Source organism: Pogoniulus pusillus, chromosome 42, assembly GCF_015220805.1.
Source record: "Pogoniulus pusillus isolate bPogPus1 chromosome 42, bPogPus1.pri, whole genome shotgun sequence".
NCBI classification, from domain to species: domain Eukaryota; kingdom Metazoa; phylum Chordata; class Aves; order Piciformes; family Lybiidae; genus Pogoniulus; species Pogoniulus pusillus.
In genome coordinates, this window is record NC_087305.1 from 3,204,187 (window position 1) to 3,225,295 (window position 21,109).

At 59.9% G+C, this 21,109-nt stretch overlaps 3 protein-coding genes across 3 annotated transcripts; 1 reads left to right on the forward strand and 2 right to left on the reverse strand.

Annotated features, from left to right (window-relative positions):
* The first annotated feature begins 385 nt into the window (after positions 1 to 385).
* NKX6-3 (NK6 homeobox 3) lies at positions 386 to 2,720 on the forward strand. The gene is made up of 3 exons (XM_064175745.1): positions 386 to 954; positions 1,933 to 2,102; positions 2,180 to 2,720. The coding sequence occupies exons 1-3, from the start codon at positions 573 to 575 to the stop codon at positions 2,408 to 2,410; spliced, it is 783 nt and encodes a 260-aa protein (XP_064031815.1). The 5' UTR covers positions 386 to 572; the 3' UTR covers positions 2,411 to 2,720.
* A 4,441-nt stretch (positions 2,721 to 7,161) lies between these two features.
* GPAT4 (glycerol-3-phosphate acyltransferase 4) lies at positions 7,162 to 16,372 on the reverse strand. Its single transcript, XM_064175723.1, has 12 exons — positions 16,208 to 16,372; positions 11,825 to 11,894; positions 11,244 to 11,541; positions 11,012 to 11,086; positions 10,081 to 10,170; positions 9,877 to 9,970; positions 9,283 to 9,398; positions 9,012 to 9,067; positions 8,617 to 8,702; positions 8,281 to 8,409; positions 8,115 to 8,194; positions 7,162 to 7,545 (listed from the first exon to the last, which is right to left on the reverse strand). The coding sequence occupies exons 1-12, from the start codon at positions 16,370 to 16,372 to the stop codon at positions 7,437 to 7,439; spliced, it is 1,368 nt and encodes a 455-aa protein (XP_064031793.1). The 3' UTR covers positions 7,162 to 7,436.
* A 2,693-nt stretch (positions 16,373 to 19,065) lies between these two features.
* LOC135192524 (protein phosphatase 1 regulatory subunit 3C-like) lies at positions 19,066 to 20,496 on the reverse strand. Its single transcript, XM_064175741.1, has one exon. The coding sequence runs from the start codon at positions 20,494 to 20,496 to the stop codon at positions 19,630 to 19,632; it is 867 nt and encodes a 288-aa protein (XP_064031811.1). The 3' UTR covers positions 19,066 to 19,629.
* Positions 20,497 to 21,109: the final 613 nt, after the last annotated feature.

Genomic DNA, 21,109 nt, shown 5'->3' on the forward strand with positions numbered 1-21,109 from the left:
GTGTCCCTACCCGCGGGGTCCTGCCGCGCCCGCAGCTGTCCAGCGCTCCCCTCCCGCCCCCTCCCCGCTCCATCCCATCCCGTCTCGTCCCGGTCTAACCTGGTCCATCCCATTCCGTGCCCAGCCGGTCCAGCTCCGCGTCCCCCGCCGCCGGCTTTCAAAGCGCAATTTGTCTGGGCCGGGCCAATCCCGGGCTGGCTCCGTGGCGCAGCCAATGGCAGCCGAGGCCGCGGAGACTCGGCCAATGGGAGCGCTGGCTGCGGCCGCCCGGCCAATGGGGGCTGCGTATTCTAATGGCACTCGTCTTTATCAGAGAAATGTTGGCGCTTCCCAACCCAAGTTGAGGGTCCGGTGCTGGTGGCATCTCGGTGGGGTCAGCCAGGGCTTCTGCCCGTGGCCACTCTCCTGCCCAGGCTGTGGCCCCCTGGCCAACCTTGCCAGGGTCTCAAAGCCAGCCAGGTGCCCTCTGGACAGAGCAGACAGGCCCCCAGTAGCCCCTGAGCTGGTGGGCATGGGCTGGCCATCGCACCTCCGAGGAGCTGGGCTCTGAGGTCCACCTTGGCATCAGAGCCATGGACACCAACCTGCCAGGCACCTTCCTGCTCAACGGCCCCTCGCTGGGCCCCTTCCCTGAGGCCAAGGCACCTGTCTGCCAGTACTCGGTGCAGAGCTCCTTCTACAAGCTGGGCCCCCCTGGGCTTGGTGCCCAGCTGGCCGCTGGCACCCCTCATGGCATCTCTGACATCCTCAGCCGGCCCGCAGCGACGCCGAACAGCAGCCTCCTCCCCGGCTACCCCCACGCAGGTGGATTTAACGGACTGAGCTCCCCGGGCGTCTATTACGGACCCCAGGTGGGGACCCTCCCCAAGGCTGGTGGCGAGTTCCTCCCGCGGGGCCGCAGCTGCTGGGCAGAGGCAGCCCCAGACTGGCGGGGCGGGCGGCAGTGCGGTGGCCGTAAGTACAGCGGGGCCGGGCCGGGTGGGTGGTGAGGGGGTACTGCAGGTGGTGGGTGCCCTGCAGAGCCCCAGCCCATCAGCACTATGGCAGGGGCTCATCTTCTCCATTACCCTGTGCAAGGCACGGCTGGGCACTGCCCCAGGACAGTGGGAATGGCTCCGGCACCAGAGCTGCCAACCTGCCACAGAGGTTTTGGCTGAAGAGCAGGGGTGGCTCCAGTGGCTGAGATGAGCTCTGCTTGGCCCTGAAGCTAGCTACAGCTGGCAAGGACAGGCAGAGCCTCTCATCCCAGAGATCTCTCATCCCTCCAGCAGCCTCAGTGGGGTCAGTGCCTAGCCCAGTTCAGGGCAGAGAGGCAGGATGGCCAGCTCTGGGTTGGCAGCACTGCCTACCCAATGAGGAGCTGGCGGGGGGATTGCAGAGGGTGTTTCTGCCCTGCCAGAGAGTGGGATGGGTGCATGCAATGTCACATGAGGCTGGGTGTAGGTGCTCAGCACTGGCAGCCTCAGTCCCCTTTCCCCTTCTCCAGGTGATGCTCTTGGAGCAGACAGGGCAGGCAGCTTGGCTGCCCACTCTGGGCACAGCCAGAGCCAAACAGCTCTGCCTGCCTCCCCATCATGCATCCTGCAAGGTGTGGGGCATGGGGGCACAATGCTGCCAGTGCAGCATGGCTCTGGGGTCACTTACTGCTGCTAACAGTGTTTCCCCTCTCAGTGCTGCCTCAGAGCAGGAGGTGCACAGCCCAGCTCTGGCTCTGTGGGACTGGCACAGGAAGCAGCTCAGCCCTCCTGGGACGGGGCTGAAGCCTTGATGCCAAGCTGTGGCTTTAACTTGGAGGAGAAGCCTCGTGGAGGGACTGTGTGGGTGCTGAGGGCTGGTGGGTGCATGGTGCTGTGCTCAGGAACTGCAGAGCTGCCCCGAGCTGTGCGCCGCAGTGCCCAGGCGCTCGCCCACCTCCCTGCTCCTGCCCTGCAGCGCCCACACACCTGCCCGACGGCATCCACAAGAAGAAGCACACTCGCCCCACCTTCACGGGGCACCAGATCTTCGCTCTGGAGAAGACTTTCGAGCAGACCAAGTACCTGGCAGGGCCCGAGAGAGCGCGGCTGGCGTATTCCCTTGGCATGACGGAGTCGCAGGTGAAGGTGAGTGGCGGTGCCCGCAGGGTCTGGGGTGCGTGGCACGCTGGCTGCTAACGGGGCCGGGCCCGGCGGGGTGGCAGGTCTGGTTCCAGAACCGACGGACCAAATGGAGGAAGAAGAGCGCCCTGGAGCCCTCCTCATCCTCGCAGCGGGTGGGGGGCTCTGGCGGAGAGCGGGCAGCCTCTGAGACCGAGGACGACGAATACAACAAGCCGCTGGACCCCGACTCGGATGACGAGAAGATTCGGCTGCTGCTGAGGAAGCACCGCGCGGCCTTCTCCGTGCTGGGCTTGGGCACGCACAGCGGCTGAGTGCCAGCACAGCACAGCCCGACCGGCCCTGGGTGCTTGGCACAGCCACCCACTCCCTGCCAGGGCAGCGACCCCCCCCCCCCCCTCCCCCAGCAGGTGCCCGGCTGCGGGGATGGGACAGGTGCCGCCCCGCTCCAGATGGCTCCTGCCCAGGGATCGTGGCTCGCAGGGCTGGGGCAGCAGGCATGGGCAGCAGCAGGCACGGCCGTGCCCTCGGCATTGATGAAATAAAGGTCCCAGCCCCAGCCAAGTCCCAGCGCTTGCTTCGTGGGCGTTCGGTCCAGGGTGCCCCTGCTGAGGCTGGGCCAGAGAAGGGACAGCATCTACGGGGCAGGGGCTGCGTGCCAGGCAGCAGAAGGGGCCGCGGCTATGGTGCTGTGTAGGGGGCAGAAAGAGCCTGCAGGAGCGGGGCAGCCCTGGGGACCTTTCCCAGGCTTTACCGGGCTCTGGGCGTGCCCCGGCAGCAGAGGAGCTGGTTCAAAAGTCACTCGTTGGGGCCTCTTGTTGGAAGCTCTTAGCAGCAAATAAATATCATTTATCTTAGCGGTGTGAGTGAGAGCCCATTCAGCTGTCGGGCTGGAGGATTAATGTGGCATCAATAGCCCTGCTGTGTTTGCCTGCCAGCCTGCCAGGCCCCCCCCACCCCATGCTGCACCCCCACACGCCTCTGCACGCAGCTCTGCCTCCCCCTGCCCTGGCTGCTCCTAGCTCAGCCTTGCACCACTGGTGGGTGCCACAGAGGGTCACCTGTGCCCAGGCACTTGGGAGGAGCTCCTGCTGGCACAGGCAGGCTGCTGGGGCCTGGCATGCTGGGTCGTTGTTCACCGAGAGCCAGCTCAGTGCCAGGCAGGTGTGAGCAAACAGCCTGGCAGCGTCTCGGGAGGAAATCGATAGCAGATAAGGTGCTGCTGGCCTGGCATGGACTGATTAGCAGCATGGCACAGGCGCTGAGGAGGTGCTGGGGCTGCAATCCAAGCTGCCTCTCCCTGTGGCTGCAGGCAGCCTCTGAGGACAGGCTGGTGGCCAAGGGCACCCCTGGGGATGGCCAAAAGCACCCCTGAAGCAACAACCTGATGTTGCAGACCATTCCCTTCCCGGGCTCCGGGGCCCACAGCTGGCTCCAAGTCCTCTCCGATCTCTCACCTGCTGCCATGCACTGGGCTTGGGGGGAGCTCTACAAGGAGCCCTCCTGCTCGGCAGCACTTTCCCAGGGTTCAGGAACTGACCTCCCCCACCCAGCCCATAGCGTGGGGCTCCAACTCTTCCCCCTCAGCAGCCTCTGATGCCTGGAGAGGACAAACGGTGATGGGTGGCAGAGCTGCTGCACCTTTCACAAGGGCAGCTCCTGCGTGGGGCTGGGAGGGAGGCTGCATGCCCCAGCCCCGTGGCAGGGCTGGGAGAGCCACGTCAGTGCCCGTGGGCAGCACAGCAGTGAGGAGCTGCTGCTGCTGGGGTATTTTTTTGACATTTTCTAAGCTGCCCAGCCTGGCTGACAATTTTTAATGTACTAACTGCCTGGTCCAGTGAGCTGATTAATTGGTGCTGTGCAGATCAATACAAAACAGAAAATTAAAACAATTTTAAAGTGATTAAGTAGTTTAACACCTGTCCGATGCCACGTCAGGGCTGGGAGACAAATAAAGCAGGTGGCAAAGGGCCTGCTGCAGCTGGGGAGAGTGACAAATCGCAGCGGCAGCCTGGCTGCCCCCTGCAGCCTCGCAGCTGGAAGCGTCCCCCAGCAGTGCTGCTCCAGGCAGGGCCCGGGGCAGCAGGCAGGACCACCCTGCACTGCCCCACTGCCGCTCCTCCTGCTGCCCATGCGCACAGCAGCAGTCACTTCGGCTGTGCCAGTGGCAGGGTCCCATCATCAGGGTGTGTGGAGCCTGGTCAGTGGGGGCCAGCTCTGTGCTCCCCATGCCTGCCTTCACAGGGTCAGTCGCAGCAGGGTAGTGGCTGGAAGGGAGCTCTGGAGTCCAACCTCCCTGCCAAAGCAGCATCACCTAGGCCAGGTCACACAGAAAGGCATCCAGGCAGGGCTTGAGAGTCTCCAGAGATGAAGACTTCACCACTCCTCTGGGCAGCCTGCCCAGGGCTCCTGTTTGCACAAAATCAGAGTCCTTTGGGTTGGAGAAGCCCTTTGATATCGAGCCTAACCATCAGCCTGGCACCACCGCATCCACTAAATCACATCTCAAAACGCCAGGGGGTGCCCATCCCCAGGCAGCCCAGACCCTAGGGCGTGCTGGTGTGGACGCAGCGCTTGGGGCCATGGTTTAGTGGTGGCCACGGCGGTTGGGGCTGGATGACCTTAGCGAGCTTTGCCAAACCAAACTCTATGCCCCTCAGCAGCGTGCCCGGGCGGGGGGGGGGGGGGGGGAGGGGAGGTAGTGTGCAGGCTGCCTGGGGCCGGCAGGGCTGGCAGGCAGGGCGGGCAGGGCAGGCTGGCAGGCAGATGGATCGCGGCTCCGCTTCAATTCCGCATCCCTTTTCTCCCAGACAAACCCCCTCGGATTTCCATACATCAAAGCGCCACACTCCTTAATAAAAATTTATTGACTTACAAGTGATTATTTATCAAAAGGCCATTAATAGCAGCCCCGGGAATGATGTGCTACTGGGTGGTGCGTGGAGACTAATAGCAAATCAATGCCAGCATCCGGGCAGAATGCATATGAGGGCCCCCGGCCCCAGCGGGCTGCATGGCTACTGCAGCCGGAGGCGGCAGCCCCTACCCCGCGGGCCGCCCGCTGGCCCCCCCCGTTATTTATGGGTTACAAATGAAATGATCGATACTTTTAATCTAGAGCTAAATTTATTAACTTTCTCATCGAAGAGAGACGTATTGACTAGGGGCACGGGGAGGGGGAGCCGAGCGCAGATGGATGTGTGCCTCCTAACCTGGCCAGCCGGCTCCCTGCCTGCTGCGCGGCACCGCCCGGGACGGTCCCCGGGCAGGGCAGCTGGGAGTCCTGCGGAGCTGGGCAGGCAGGGAGAGCTCCTGGGTATCAGCAGAGTGTTGGGGATGAGGGCTGGGGGAGCGAGCTGTGAGTGGAAGAGCTGTGGGCAGCTGCAGCTGGGTCTGCATAGCAGGAAGAGATTCTTGACGGTGAGGAGACACTGGCACAGGTTGTCCAGGGAGGTTGTGGATGCCCTCTCCCTGGATGTAGAATCATAGAATCAGAATCAGCCAGGTTGGAAGAGAGCTCCAAGTTCAGCCAGCCCAACCTAGCACCCAGCCCTAGCCAAACAACCAGACCATGGCACTAAGTGCCCCAGCCAGGCTTGTCTTCAACCCCTCCATGGACAGTGACTCCACCACCTCCCTGGGCAGCCCATTCCAATGCCAATCACTCTCTCTGCCAGCAGCTTCCTCCTAACATCCAGCCTATACTTCCCCCTGGCACAACTTGAGGCTGTGTCCCCTTCTTCTGTCCCTGGCTGCCTGGCAGAAGAGCCCAACCCCACCTGGCTACAGCCTCCCTTCAGGCAGCTGCAGACAGCAATGAGCACTGCCCTGAGCCTCCTCTGCTGCAGGCTGCACACCCCCAGCTCCCTCAGCCTCTCCTCCCAGGGCTGTGCTCCAGGCCACTCACCAGCTTTATCACCCCTCTCTGGACATGTTCCAGTACCTCAATGTCAATCTTAACATGTCCAAGGCCAGGTTGGATGAGGTCTTGAGCAGTCTGCTCTGGTGGGAGGTGTCCCTGCCCATGGCAGTGAGTAGAACTGGGTGATCTTAGAGGTCCCTTCCAACCCAAACCATTCTGTGATTGAATATCCAGGGGTGCTGCTACAGGCACCAGAGCGTGGTGATGCCTGTGCTGGGGAGGGCTCCTGCTCAGGCTCTGCAGGGACTGCCTAGGGGTGTTTGTATGGCCTGAAGGCACTGCCAGTAACCCTCCCAGATACAAGAGCTCTGGGTGCATAGCCCAGGAGGATGGGAAATGTGCTTGGGAATGTGTTGCTGGCTAGGAAAGGTGAAGCAGAGGCTGGAAACCCTGCCCAGGCAAGCAGCAAAGCCCATGGCCTCAGCCCAGTCCTTCCTGCAAGAGTGGTCAGGGATTGGAACAAGTTGCAGCAGGACCCAATGAAGATGCTAAAGGCTGCAGGAATGTAAGGAAAACTGGGAAGTACCTGGGAAGAATGCTGGCTTACTGAAAGAGCCAACACCTCCAGCACAAGACTGCAGTTTCCTTGCAACAAACTGACATGATCTCTGTGCCTGCTGGTGCCCAACAGGGTCAGATCCCCTTTCCCTCAGCAATTTGGAAGGGGATCTCCTGCCCTGGCCATGGAATCTCTGGCTCTCCTTCCCACCCTGGGCTCCCAACATAGCACAAATGGGTTCCACAAGAGCTCCACTTGCCCCACCAGTGACAATTGCCTGGCAGCCTGCAGTTCCAGCAGACAGAGGGAGGCCTCCAGGAACGATGATCTTCACTGCTTGAGGAACCCCAGCAGAAGCTGGAGAAGCAATGGTCTGAGTCAGGTTATGGCAGGGTGGTGAAAGGAAAAGGAAAGGTTTTTCCTTCTGGAAGTAAAGCTGGAAATGGCCTGAGATCAGACACAGCTCCTAAAGGGTTGGTGCTGCAGACGAGAGGCACAGGCTGATGAAGACTGCCCTGGTTGTTGAGGCACCCAACGTGAGTGCAGCTCCCCAGTTCCTGTGCCATGGCAGTCCTGTGCCTGGCACAAGCACATGAACACACCAAGTCCTGCTCCTGGGCCTGCAAACACCGCATGGAAGCATCTGACACCAGAAGTGTTTCATTTAATACTGCCCCTGCAAGGGGCTTCACTGTAACAGTAACGAGAAGGCATCGCTGCCAAGAGCTGCCCAGGGCCCAAAGGCTCTGGGCAGTAACAGTGCCTCTGGGAAAGAAGAGCCAGAGGATGAAGGGGCAAGTCCAAGCAGCTCTGCAGCAGCCAAAGTCCAAGGGTTCAGAGCTGCTGCAGACAAGCCCTGGCTTGTGCTGGGGGCAGAGGGCTCTGGCCAGGCCCAGGAACAGTGCTGCCCGCAGAGGGCTCAGGAGCGGCTCCGGTCCTCGTGGTTGCCTACAATCATTTTGCTGTAGAGTTTCTGTTGCTCCTCCTTGAATGTGTCTTTCACCTTCTCCCTCTTCAGTCCTCCGTCCCTGGGGAGAGAGTCATATTGTCAGAGGAGCTGCAGGCCTGCACTGTCTGAAACTTCAGCTGGGGCTGCTGAACAGGAGCAGGTCAGAGCTCCCTTGACAGCTGGACACCTGCACCTGTACTGTCTGCTGCCAGGCCACACTGTAGACCAGCTGTGCCCAGGAGGTTACTTTCACACCTTGCTCTGCCAGGAGCTCTGCCCATGACCCCACACTATCCTCAACATGGCAGCTGTGGCAGAACTGTGAGCTGCTCTGATATCACTACAGGCCCTCTGCCTGTCAGGCTCTGAAGATCTCAGTGCCTGAAAAAGGAAGTTCCCAAGTCCAACCCATTTTGCTGAGCAGCCAGTCAGAGCCAGGGCATCTCAGTACAAGCTGGAACCATAGAATCAAGGCCTGCAGCCCAACACACACAGCAGAAGCAAAGACTTTAGTCCCTGCTACAGCAGAGCAGTTTTGGAGGGCACAGGCAGGGTCTATCTCCATTTCTGCACAGGCCTGCTCTGCCCAGCACAGGCCACAACTCAGCTCTACAGCCCACAGGAACCCTGGCACCAGCCTGGACTCACCAGAGCAGATCCACAAGGCCTCCCTGCCTGGCGATGGCTGACTTCACTCGGTTGGCAAACTGGACCGCGTCCTCCTCGGGCTGGGACAGAAGGACAGCAGTCAGCAGCAGCAGAGGGACAAACGGGCAGCAGAGCAGCACAGCACAGCCAGGAGCTCCTCACTCACCTGCCTGGTCATTGGGGGCAGGTACCAGACACTGCAGACGATGGCCCAGCTCGTCATCATCCTCAGGAGGTAGGTGACCATGCCGTACTTGCTGCTGTTCCAGAAGGCATCTCCAAACTGGGGGTCGTACTGTGGAGGCAGAAGAGTTCAGGGAAGCCTGGCAGTGGCTGAGCCCTCCCCTGACACTCCAAGTCCCACCCCAAGCCCAGATCTAGGCCAGGCCTCCCAGAGCATGGAGTGGGCTCAGCTCCCCCTCAGACCAGGCTGCTGGCCCAGCAGTGCCAAGACTGGGCTGCCAGCACTGAGCTCTCAGGGGCCACATTTGCCCTCTCATACCTTGATGGCTACAGGGTAAACTGTGGCTCCAATCTCAAAGCTCCCCTTTTTGAACATCATCACAGAGGTGTTGTTGATGCAGGTTCCTGCAAGAAGCAAGCAAAATCTTATCAACTTCCCTTGGCAAGGTGGTTCAGAAGTCTGAGCTGTACACTTCAGGCCTGGGCCACGGGCACCCAGAAGCTGCCCCTGGCACTCACTCCAGCACCTGGTCTGGGTGTGCAGGGGATGTGCCACCAGCACATCACAGACCTGACTGACACACTCTGGGTTCAGCCAGCACTGAAGGTGCAATGTCCTCAGTGTCTCACAGAAGGGTCTGGATGCCCTTGGTTGCACAAGAAGGGAAGAACAGAGGCCCAGTGTGCCTGTCTGGCACCTTCTTCACAGCTCACCTTCAGGGAAGATAAGGATGGGCAGCTTGCTCTTGTCCTGGACATGCTCTGTGAGCCTAAAGACAGGAGTGGCACCAGTTAGGGCACAGAAGCTACCACTGCCCATCTGCACAGCACACAGCCCTTGCCCTGCAGGCACCAGGGACCACCTGGGTGCCAGCAACAGTGGCACAGTTTCCGAGTACCATGAGGCACTGCAGTGTCCTTGCCCACAAGCAGTGGGCAGCCCTCCCTGCACAGGCTGCAGACCCTTCCCCAGCAGCTGCCAGACCTTTTGGCGACGAGGTGACGATCTTTGACCTCAGAGCGTTCAAACCAGACGTGGGGGCAAGCCTTGACCATGGCTCTCTGAATCACACCCATCAGCCCTCCGTGGATCTGACCCACCTGAATGGGACAAGACACAAGTTACATGAGCTGGGGACACAGGAAAGCCAACTCAGCTCTCAGCTTCACCACCAAGGGGAGGTTCATCTTTCTACCACTGCCCTGGAAAGGCTAAGAGGAAGGAAAGTCCCAGGCTCAGACTGGGAGAACAGAAGCAGCAAACCCCAAGAGCTTTCCACATTGCTGGAGGTTCAGCTGGGAACGTCCTTTGCTCTTCCATGGATAGCAAAGCCCAAAGCTCTACTGGCAAAGCAGTGCCCAGAGATCCCTGGTGCTCCAAGTCCCAAGCCAAGCTTGCTAGGAAGCCACACACGGCAAGGCACAGCATCAGAGGGGGCCCTGTGAGGTCATGCAAGGACAAGCAGTTCTGCATGCTCAGAAGCCTCTTGTGGCCTACTCCTTGTCCCATGCCACATGCTGGTTGCTCCCCACCCAGAGGTGGCCAGGCCCTGGCAGCAGGGCTGGGTGCAGCCCTTACCATGGCGTAGTAGCCATCGCTGGCCAGGATGATCACATCGATGGGGGATGTGTGATTGGCCACACAGATGCCTCCATTGCGGGGTCTGTTCTCTCTAAAGGCAAAACAAAGGTGCCAGTGAGGGCAGAGGAACCAAGTGTGAGGCCTGCAAGAGGCAGAGCATGGAGCAGCTGTGGAGGGGCCAGGCTGCAGCAGTGCCCTTACCGGTGGTGGTAGGTGATGATGGCGGTGAGGGCGCGCACGCAGATCCGGTAGCACATCAGGTGCACATGCTTGCTCAGGAACTCCTTACACCTGCAGCCCAGGACAGACACCAGCATGCCACAGTTCTGCCATCTCCCCTGGAATGCTGCCACCCAGCCCCACCACCCCAGGCCACGAGACCCAACCAGAGCATCACAGCTCTCCTGCAGCCACATGTCCTGCTCTGGGTTTTAGGACCAGCGACTCTTAACTCAAGAGAAGCAAACTCTGACCCTTGCTCTCTATCACAGAACAGGTTGGGTTGGAAGGGATCTTAAAGATCATCCAGTTCCAACCTCCTGCCTTGGGCAGGGACACCTCCCACCAGCCCAGGTTGCTCAAGGACTCATCCAATCTGGCCCTGAACACCTCCAGGGAGGGGGCAGCCACTGGCAACCTGTGCCAGCATCTCCCCCACCCTCACTGCCAAAAATTTCTTCCTCCTCTCCACTCTCAACCTCCCCTCTCCTGGCTCAAAGCCACTGTCCCTTGCCCTGTCACTCTCAGCCTTTGTCAAAAGTCCCTCCCCAGCTCTCCTGGAGCCACTTCAGGCTGCTCTAAGGTCTCCTTGGAGTCTTCTCCAGGCTGAACAGCCCCAACTCTCAGCCTGCCCCACGTAGGAGGTTCTCCAGCCCTCTGATCATCTCCGTGGCCTCTTCTGGACCCACTCCAACAGTTCCATGTCCTTCTTCCTTTTATTTTTCCTTTCAGAGCTCAGAGCCAAGCACTGGCTTAGAGCCCACACCTGGGCCCTTTGTTCAAAAAGACACAGCAGTGTCTCCTCCTGAGGAGCTACAGGTGCCAGGTGCCACCTGCCCTGTCTGCAAGGGGCAGAATGGACAGGCCTTGCAGAAGATTTCAGGTCTGCACAGGGAGGTCTCCAAGAACTCACCTCCCAGCTGGCAAATATCCCAGCACTGTAGTCCCAGTCACCAACAAGCTGATGCCAGTGAAGGCCAAGGCTATCCTGCAGAGAGAGGGAAGCTACAAGCTAGCACAAGCAGTCACAGGCCCTGTGCACCAGGCTGAGCAGGGTCTGTGGGGCTTGGGAACCAGCTGATTTGCTGCAGTGGGCACAGGCTGCCAGCACCAGCTGGGCAGGGGCTCCCTGCAGCAGCACTCACCTGAGAGGCAGGAGGAAGCAGTAGCGGATGAGCACGCCCAGGCCCCAGAGCACAGTGAGGCGCAGGCTGATGTACTGGAAGTTGTAGTTGGTCCTGCTGAGCAGGTTCCAGGACTCCAGCTCTTCAGCTGAGAACCTCTTGGTCACCTCATCATCCATGATGGTCTCGATGCCTTTGCGGCAGAAGTAGAAGATGTCTGAGAGCTCGAACTCGGGGGTGTCCAGGGCCTTGCCGCTGCCGCTCCGCCGCAGCTCCTTGATCTCCTCTTCCAGCGACGTCGGCTCCTTTGCAATGATGCCTGCAGGGTGCCAGGCAGCTCTGAGCCCAGTGTGATGTGACAGCTCAAAGAGCCAGGGGCCAGAGCCCTCACTCAGCCACCCTCCTTTCTCCAGTCCAGACAGGCACAGCTGGCTAGAAGGAAGCACTTCCTGGGTGCTCTCCTCATGCAGTGCAGCTCTCTACAGCTCCCTCCGATCCATCCCCATGGAAGAGGACTGCCAGAATGCCTCAGCTGCCTGGACAAGACCATGCTCCCCCCCACCTCCCAGAAAGAGTTCTGAACTGCATATGCAGGACCCTACCATTGGCATAGGGCTTGTAGAGGGGATGGTTCTTCTCCTTGGCACCTCGCTCGATCCTCAGCGTCGCCCACTGCAAGAGACAGGCAAACGAGACTGGTGAGGCCTGCAGCTCCACTTCAGGCCACCCCTGGTTTGCAGCTGGCTTTCTGGGAAGACCATAGTGAAGAGGAGAAGATGGGGCTAGAGCAGGAGGGCTCTGTAAAGAGCTGAACAAGTGAGTGATGAACACAGCTCAAGCGAGGCAGAAGTGGAGGGGAGGTGACCAGCATGGGCACCCGACAGCCATGGTGGGCACACCTTTGTGTGCCATCCTGCACAGCAGAGGCCCAGCAGGAAGCAAGCAGTGCCAGAGTGCTCAGTGGTGAGATGGCACAGCAAGGTCTCCTGCAGCCTGAGTCCTGGTGGTTCTGCTGCACCAGGCACTGGGTTGCAGTTTCTGCATGGACTCCTGCACAGGAAGCCAACCATGGCACTGCTGCTATTTTTCAGTCCTCTTTTCTTCCAAGCTCAAAGCAAAGACTGTTTTTTCCAGGCTGCTGCTAAAAACACCAGGCTTATGATGGGATGATTCCCTCCCAGCTCAGCTAACAGCTGCTGCTGCTTCTCAGCTCACCAATCCATCTCAAGCAGCACCAGCAAGCACCTTCAGACAGCTCTCTGGCTGCCAAATCCTATGCCCAGCCTATCTGTTCTCCACAGCAGTAATGCTCAGCTGATTCTCAAGGGCACCACACACACTGGATTTCTGGCCTTTCTTCCTTGCCCTCCAAGTAACCCTCTCAGCCTCACACTGCATTACAGGTGTGCAGCTCACCCGGCAGCCTCCACTGCCAGCAGACGGAACTGCAGGAGCTGTCTAGATGCTGCCATTCCATAGCTCAGAAGAGGAGCTCTGACCTAGCAGGAGCTGGGCAGCCCAGAGAGAAGGCATCCCTGGCAAGCCCAGAATGCCCTAACCCTGACTGGGGCAGCAGCAAACCCAGACTCCTTCAGGGGAGGCAATGGGCAGGTCTCTGTCACCACCACCAGAGGCAAGCAGCCACCAGCCCAGGCCCTGAATGTGCTGAAGCTGTCAGACTCAGGAGCTGCCCCTCTGGCTGAAATCCACAACACTGCAGCTGGAAAAACCTCTTGGGTAAATAATGCTCCCCCAAAGCCACAATTCTGAGTGGCCAAACCTAGTGAGCCAATTTTCCACTCAGTCCATGAGCAGCTGTGCCAGAATCCTTCTCTCAACTACCACAAAGATTCTTTGATAAAAGCTGAAAGAGACTTTGAAGTCTTTGCAGGAAAAAAAAAAACAGTTTCACAATTACCCATCAAAATAAGTGTTAAAATTAAACATTCCTGAATGGAGGAAAGGAAAAACAAACAAAAATGAAGTGAAAAGTTCCATTTCAGATGAACCAAACCTGCTATATTCAGAGCAGTTCCATTTCAGATGAACCAAACCTGCTACTTTCAGAGCAGTTCCATTTCAGATGAACCAAACTTGCTACGATTTTTTTGTCCCAGTTCAGCCACTAAATTTCAAGTCAGACATCCATGCCCAGAGGCCAAGGTCCTCCCATTTGCACCTCAGGCTGTTGGAAGGAGACTGAAGAGCTCCAGGGCTGCTTTCCTGGTCTGTATCAGGAACAGTGTGGCCAGCAGGACAAGGGAGCTTCTTCTGCCCCTGTACTCAGCACTGGTCAGGCCACCCCTTGAGTGCTGTGTCCAGTTCTGGGCCCCTCAATTCAAGAGAGATGTTGAGGTGCTGGAAGGTGTCCAGAGAAGGGTGACAAAGCTGGTGAGGGCCTGGAACACAGCCCACTGTGTCCAGTTCTGGGCTCCTCAATTCAAGAGAGATGTTGAGGTGCTGGAAGGTGTCCAGAGAAGAGTGACAAAGCTGGTGAGGGGCCTGGAGCACAGCCCTGTGAGGAGAGGCTGAGGGAGCTGGGGGTGTTTAGCTTGGAGAAGAGGAGGCTCAGGGCAGAGCTCATTGCTGTCTACAATTACCTGAAGGGAGGTTGTAGCCAGGTGGGGTTGGGCTCTGCTGCCAGGCAAGCAGCAACAGAACAAGGGGACACAGTCTCCAGTTGTGCCAGGGGGAAGTCTAGGCTGGATGTTAGGAGGAAGTTGTTGGCAGAGAGAGTGATTGGCACTGGAATGGGCTGCCCAGGGAGGTAGAGTCACCATCCCTGGAAGTGTTCAAGAAAAGACTGGATGAGGCACTTAGTGCCATGGTCTGGTTGATTGGCTAGGGCTGGGTGCTAGGTTGGACTGGATGATCTTAGAGGTCTCTTCCTACCTGGTTGATTCTATGATTCCCAAGTCAGCCAGAAGAGATACCCCTGGGGAACACCAGCCCTGCTCCAGCAGCAGCAGCTGTGCCAAAAATCCTTCAGCAGTTTCAACTCAAACGTTTAAGACCCTAAAAGCTCTCTATTGAGCACAGGGCACACCCTTCATGCTCCTGTTTGGTGGTGTAGGTTTCACTTACTAGGAGCTGCAAAAATTCTGGTCTTGCCAGGGGCTTGCTGCAAGGAGAGTTGTTGGCTGTCCATAAAATCAATCTGCCAAAGGCAGGCAAGGGAACAGCATGACCCCAAGCTGGAAAATTCCACTTGGCCTCCCTATGCCAAGAGGGTCAGCAAAGGCTGTTGCTGTCCTTAGAGGCTGCAGGTCTTGACATGGTTGCTGGGCTCAGCAGCACTCTGGGAGAGAACAGTGTTAAGAGCCTTGAGTTCTAGCCACAGACCACTTGGGACTTGCAGTACAAAAAGTCCTGCCTTAGCCCCCCTGCTTTTGCTTTGCTCAAACATATCCTGGAGAGGAGTAGCCTGGTAACAGCAGCTTTGTCCCTCCTCATCACACCCCACACCCCATTTGGCTTCTTTCCATATCAAACTGTAACAGCAGTGCCTTGCCTGGGACATTAACCCCATCCAGCACACACCTCTTGGCACATCAACAGCTCCCACCTGCACCTCACACTACTCCACTCCTTCACTTGAAGTCTGGCTGGATTAATTACAGATAAAAACAGCCCACAGACAGAGGCCTGGCAACTGGAAGAGGGCAAATTTGAACTGGACATTAGGAAGATATTCTTGGGAGTGCAGGTAGGGAGACACTGGCACAGGTTACCCAGGAGGTTGTGGAGCACAGAATCACCCAACGTGATCAAAGATCAAAGACCACATTGGGTGATTCTGTGCTCCACAACCTCCCTGAAGGTGTTCAAGGCCAGGCTGGATGAGGCCTTGAGCAACCTGTTTTAGTGGGAGATGTCCCTGCCTATGGCAGGGGATTGGAACTAGATGAGCTCTGAGGTCTCTCCCAACCTAAACCATTCTATAATCTTTGATGTCTCTTCCAACCCAAACCATTCTGTGATTCTACAAAACTGCATTTGGCTGAGTTGACCCAAACAGGCCATTGGCACCAGCAGGTCACCAACAAACCCACCCCCAGTCACTGGTAATTCTCTGGTGAGGGGCAAAGCCCTCTCTTCTAGCACAGCCACACTTGACAAGAGCCCTGTAAGCACAGAAAAATCTGAATAGAATAGAACAGAACAGAACAGAACAGAACAGAACAGAACAGAACAGAATAGAATCAAGCAGGTTGGAAGAGACCTCCAAGATCATCCAGTCCAACCTAGCACCCAGCTCTATCCAGTCAACTAGACCATGGCACTAAGTGCCTCATCCAGTCTTTGCCTGAACACCTCCAGGGACAGTGCCTCCACCACCTCCCTGGGCAGCCCATTCCAATGCCAATCACTCTCTCTGACAACAACTTCCTCCTAACATCCAGCCTAGACTTTCCCCGGCACAACTTGAGGCTGTGTCCCCTTGTTCTATTGCTGCCTGCCTGGCAGCAGAGCCCAACCCCGACCTGGCTACAGTGTTCCTTCAGGTAGTTGTAGACAGCAATGAGCTCTGCCCTGAGCCTCCTCTTCTGCAGGCTGCACCCCCACAGCTCCCTCAGCCTCTCCTCACAGGGCTGTGCTCCAGGCCCCTCAACAGCTTTGTCACCCTTCTCTGGACACCTTCCAGCACCTCAACTTCTCTCTTGAATTGAGGGGCCCAGAACTGGACACAGTACTCAAGGTGTACCAGTGCTGAGTACAGGGACAGAAGCAGCTCCCTTGTCCTGCTGGCCACACTGTTCCTGATGCAGCCCAGGATGCCATTGGCTCTCTTGGCCACCTGGGCACACTGCTGGCTCAGCTTCAGCCTACTCTCTATCAGTACCCCCAGGTCTCTTTCCTCCTGGCTTCTTTCCAGCCACTCAGTCCCCAGCCTGTAGCACTGCTTGGGGTTGTCGTGGCCAAAGTGCAGAACCCTGGCCTTGGCCTTGTTAAGTCTCATCCAAACAAAGGCACAAAGGACTCACCTGAAAAATCTTCAACAAAGTTTTCATGTAAACCTTGCGGATGCCAAAAGAGACTCCAAAAATTGCTGGCACGATGATGAAAACCAGCAGCAGAGTGAAGAGGACAGTTATGGAAATCCCCAACAGATTAACAACCAGGCTGTCAAAGGGGAGCAGGAGGAACATGGTGAAGGGCCCAGGCAAGGCTGGTGCCCTGCAGCCAGTCAGAAGGGCTGCCCACAGCTCTCCCCACTCCTGTTACTCAGCAGCAGCCTCACACGTGCGCCGAGTCCACAGCCTGCTCGCAGACCCCATTCCAAAGTTCACATCCTTTTGGGGCTCTGCGAGAGAGGGAACGCTACAGGATCAGGGAGAGCAGCTGGGAAACAAGCAAACAGTCTGCCAGAAGTCCAGGTGAGCTCGGACAGCGTGGGCTGAGGAGCTCAGAGAAGACAGAACACACACAGAGGTTCCTCCATAGGCACGCAGCGGGCACCACTGTGACACGAGTGTGTGAATGGAGATCCTCCCAAGGCACCGCTGAGCAAGTCCTGCCGTGGGGCAGCTTGTGAATAAGCTGGCAGCAGAATCCCTTTCTGACTGCTGAGAGCATGCAGAGTCTCCTCACGGGGACAAGGTGGAGTCCATCCCTGAGCCTGCATTGGAGGAGCTGGAGGGAGGTGACGCTGGCAGGAGCTATTACTGCTGCCTCCGGGAGGGCACGGGCACTAGCGCAGCTCCTCGCATGACGCCTGGAACGAGTTTAATTCTGGATGCCCCTGGCACCCACTCACGCTGGAGGGTGGTTACAGACACCAACGAAGCTCTTCAAACAACGAGTTGGCTTCTTGGCAGACGAGGCACTCACATGCCACCAGCACTAGCGGAGGAAAGAGAAACCCAAGTCAGGCGAGTCACGCAGCTCCGAGACGTCAGCGCAGAGAGGGTGGCAAGAGGCCAGGGACAGTGGGCTCTGAAACCTGGAATGCAGGCTTCAACACCCAGAGCAGCTCCTGAGGCACAGCAGACTCAGAGTGGTGCTCCAGCCACTGCCTGGCACTGTCGCAGGCTTGGCAGTCAGCTCCTGCTGCCACTCGTCCTGTGTTTTCCCATCATCTGCACCTCAGCTGGACTTATGTGGAACCACACCTAGAGCCCAGGACTGCAATCAGGCCCAAAGTACCGGAAGGGAGCCAAAGGAGTGACAGAAAACCTCTGCTCGTGACAAAGGCCTCCTGACCACCTCTCACTTCAGAGGCATCCGAGAGCCCTGAGCCAGCCAGGTGCCCAGATTCCTGGGTAGGCATCACTTCCTCTGCTCCTCTGCAACAGCTCATCCCGGGTCACGGGCAGCCTCGCAAGCAGGCCAGGAAGGAGGTCAGCCCCGGGGCAGAGTGACTGGCGATGAGCAACCACAGTGGCATGCACTGGGGCACAGGGATCTCTCAAAGGACAGGCAGCTGGCACTACAGCCAGGGCATGTACGAGGTCAACCAAGGCTCTTGGGAAGAGATGGCTCAAGGAAGACTTCCCTCTGGATGCCATCTTCACCTGGCTAATTGTCATACTGAGGATGGGATTTAAGAGGGACAGAGGAGGGCCCGGGAAGGTCCTCTGCCTGCCCTGCGTGGCGTGTGCCAGCGGCTGGCTCGGCGCTGCTGCACCGGTAACGCCAAGGACATCGTTCGTGCTTCAGAGGCAGGCACACGCCGGCACAAAGCACGTCCTGGGAGAGGCTGCTGTGAGCCACACGTGTGACTGTGCTTTGTGTCAGAGCTGTCACCCACCAAAGCCAGGCCTCGTGCGGGCAGACTGGTCAGACCGGCCACCGGAGCGGGGCCCGGTGACTGCACTCCTCCGCTGTGTCACCCGCAGGTGGCCCGTCGGGGCAGGCAGCCGCCAGTACCGAGCCCCGGGCCAGCACAAGCAGTCCTGCCTGTTGCCTACAGCCGCGGCGGCTCGGCCAGGACGCAGCTGCCGCCGCCCCCGGGCTGGCAGAGCGCCCGGCCAGCCCCGCCGCCGGGCCGCCCAGGGGCAGGAGCAGCGATCGCACCCCGCGCTGGCTGCCTCCAGGCTGCGGATTCATGCTCCGCACCCGCCGGCCGCGGGGGAACCGCTGCCAAGGGAGCTGAGCGCGGCGGCAGCGGCGAGCCTCGCTCCCAGCTTTATTCACGGGAAGCGTGGCGCAGCGAGACACGGCGGGGTCGGAGGTCGGCAGGGCGACCTTCGGCCGCTGTGCGCGGGTCGGGCCGCGGACGCTCCGCGGGGCGCGCTCCCGCCGGCAGCCCGCTGCGGCAGGGGGTACGGGGACACGTCCCGAAGGGCCGAGCAAGCACAGCACCGCTCCTCCGCCCCGGGCCGAGCGGCAGGGGCCGTGCTGCGGCACTGGGGGCGGCGCGGCAGACCGCGCAGGGAGTCGGGCCGGGCCGAACCGTACCCGGCGCGGGAGGGCGCTGCGGCGCAGACCGCTCCAGGCGAGGCCACGATCCCCGAGGCGGGCACCGGGTAACGGTCCGCGGCTAGGCCCTGCCCTGCTGCCCCAGCCCCGTCGGGCGCAGCAGCCCGAGGCCCGTTAGGGCAGGCGAGACGCTGGGGCCGTGGGGGGGGCACCGGGTCAGAGCCGGCAGGACAGGACCGGGCCGGGCCGAACCGAACCGAACCGGGCCGGTCGCGCACTCACCTGCCGCTGCCTCCGCTGCCGCCGGGCCCCGGCTCCGCCCCCGCCACGTGCCGTGCGCGCCCCCACCCCGCTCTGCGTAACCTGACGTCATCGCGCCGCCCGCGGGGCCGCGCCCGTAGGCGCACTGCGTTTCTCCTCACCGCCGGCAGACGGCGCTCGCCGGCCCCGGTAGGAGCCCCGGCCCGGGCAGAGGCAGGAGTCACAAAGAGCTGCCACTTTATTAACTCCCCGTTACAGCACGAACGACCGAGGCGCCCCCGCTGCGCCCAGCCCGCTGGCTTGCGCGCTCCCTTCCCCCGCGGAGAGCCCTCCTGGGGCCAGAGGCGCTCGGCTGGGCAGATTCACTGGTGGGCTGCCATGCCACGGCTGCAGCACCGTGGGTAGCAGTGCAGCAGGACCCTGCCGCAGCAGCTCTGCACAAGGCACTTGGCCAGCACCGGGACTCCGCGGTTCGCACGGCAGCTCCCATCCCATGCAGCCAACGGATAGGGACGCGGTCCACGGGCTCTCACTCCCCTACCCTGGTGACTGCACCGCTTTGAGAACCCACAGGCAGGAGTTATACCAACTAGCAGCTTCCAGACTGTGCCTGGCAACAGCAGTGAAGAGGCTTCAGCAGAGGCGAGCAGCTGCTTGCACAGCAGCAGCCACCAGCGCTAAAGAAGCTCTCAGCATCATCTTCTGTAGCTGACCCCTCCCCCGAGATCCCTGCCGCACAGCCAGGGTGTGCAAGGGATTCACACCTCTTCTACAGGCTGCTTTCCTACCAATAGGGAGCCCGGGCCTCCGACCGCCGCCAGGTCTGCAGGCGAGACAGGACCAGGGCAGCAGCCCGAGAGGTGCCAAGATGCTCCCACGCCCCACTGGCACTCTTCACAGCATGAGAAGGAGGGTGGGCCGTGCCCATGTGGCAGATCCTGTAGTTCCTCCCTTGGTTGTTGTCCCAGTGGATCTTCTGTCCACAGTGGAAGGAGATGCAGAACTCGGTGGCTCTGCAGGAGAGCGATGGCTTGGGCAGGACAAGCTCGAAAGAGAAGATGTCTGTGTCAGCTGAGCCATAGGTGCTGTGCATGTACTGGCAGGAGACGTCTCGGAAGCTCTTCCAGCCGTCGAAGCTGATGCGGACCATCACTTGCTTCTCGTACTCGATGTTTCTGACCTTCACCGTCCCAGACAGGACACGGTCCTGGATCAAGCAGCTCTCCAGGCAGACCAGGTTGCTGTGCAGGCGGCTGCGGAAAGTCCTGTAGTCTGCAGAGGGCTGTGGGAAGTCCAGCACATACCTGCAGGCTTCTGGGCGTGCGTCCCGTGGCCTGGGTCGGAAGGAGGCCAGGTCAGACAGGGCATGCTGCAAGTCACAGAGGTCCTCCTCGATCTTTGAGAAGAAGCGGACAGCCGTCAGCGAGAGCCCCTTCATGTCAGCAAACACGACCCTCTTCTTCTTCTGGCCCCTGGAGCTCTTGGTGTTGTCTCGCCGCTCAGGCTCGGGTTCTGCTTTCAGCTTCTGGTTGAGGCAGGAGCGGAGGGGTTTGTGCCCCCGGTTGCCTCGCAGCTCCTCGTAGGAGTTGAGCAGCTTGCAGATGGGGGGCGAATGGCTCAGGCAGAGCCGCACGGCCAGGTCCACGGGCATAGCTGGAGGGGCACCTGCCCTGGCACAGCACACCTGGAAGAGCCCAGAGGTGATGAGGCGGTCTAAGTGGGGTACCCCGGCTGCCGGACCGGGCTTCCCCTCGCCCGCCCCCGCCCGCTTCACTCGCCGCGGCTCATCGCGTCCCGCCCGCTCTGCGATGAATGGGGCCGTGGGAGCGCCGCCGGCCGGGACACTCCGCGGCCCCGGCGGCAGCCAATCAGTGCCTGGGACACGCCCCGGGGCCGCCCCGCCCCCGGCCCTGTTCACCCCCGGCGCAGCCCCCGGGTGTAAAGGGCACAAGGACCGAGCCAGCCACAAGCCCCGGGGACCGAGACCCTGCTCTCCCTGCCGGTAACGCTCCTGGCTGCAGCCGTGCCGAGGCTGCGAAGCGAGCTGAGGCGGGAGGAGCAGCAGGGAAAAGCCGAGAAAAGAAACTGCCACTGGAGCAGGCGAGGCAGCGGTGGTGTCCCACTCACCACCACCTTCGCTGCTCCGCTCACATGTGACTCCCTGACAGGAACGGCTGTCGCCCAGATCAGATCAGCGCCGCCCTGCCCTGCCCAGCCCGCTAATCTCCCGGAGCTGTCTAGCCATTTACCTTAAGCAGCCCTGA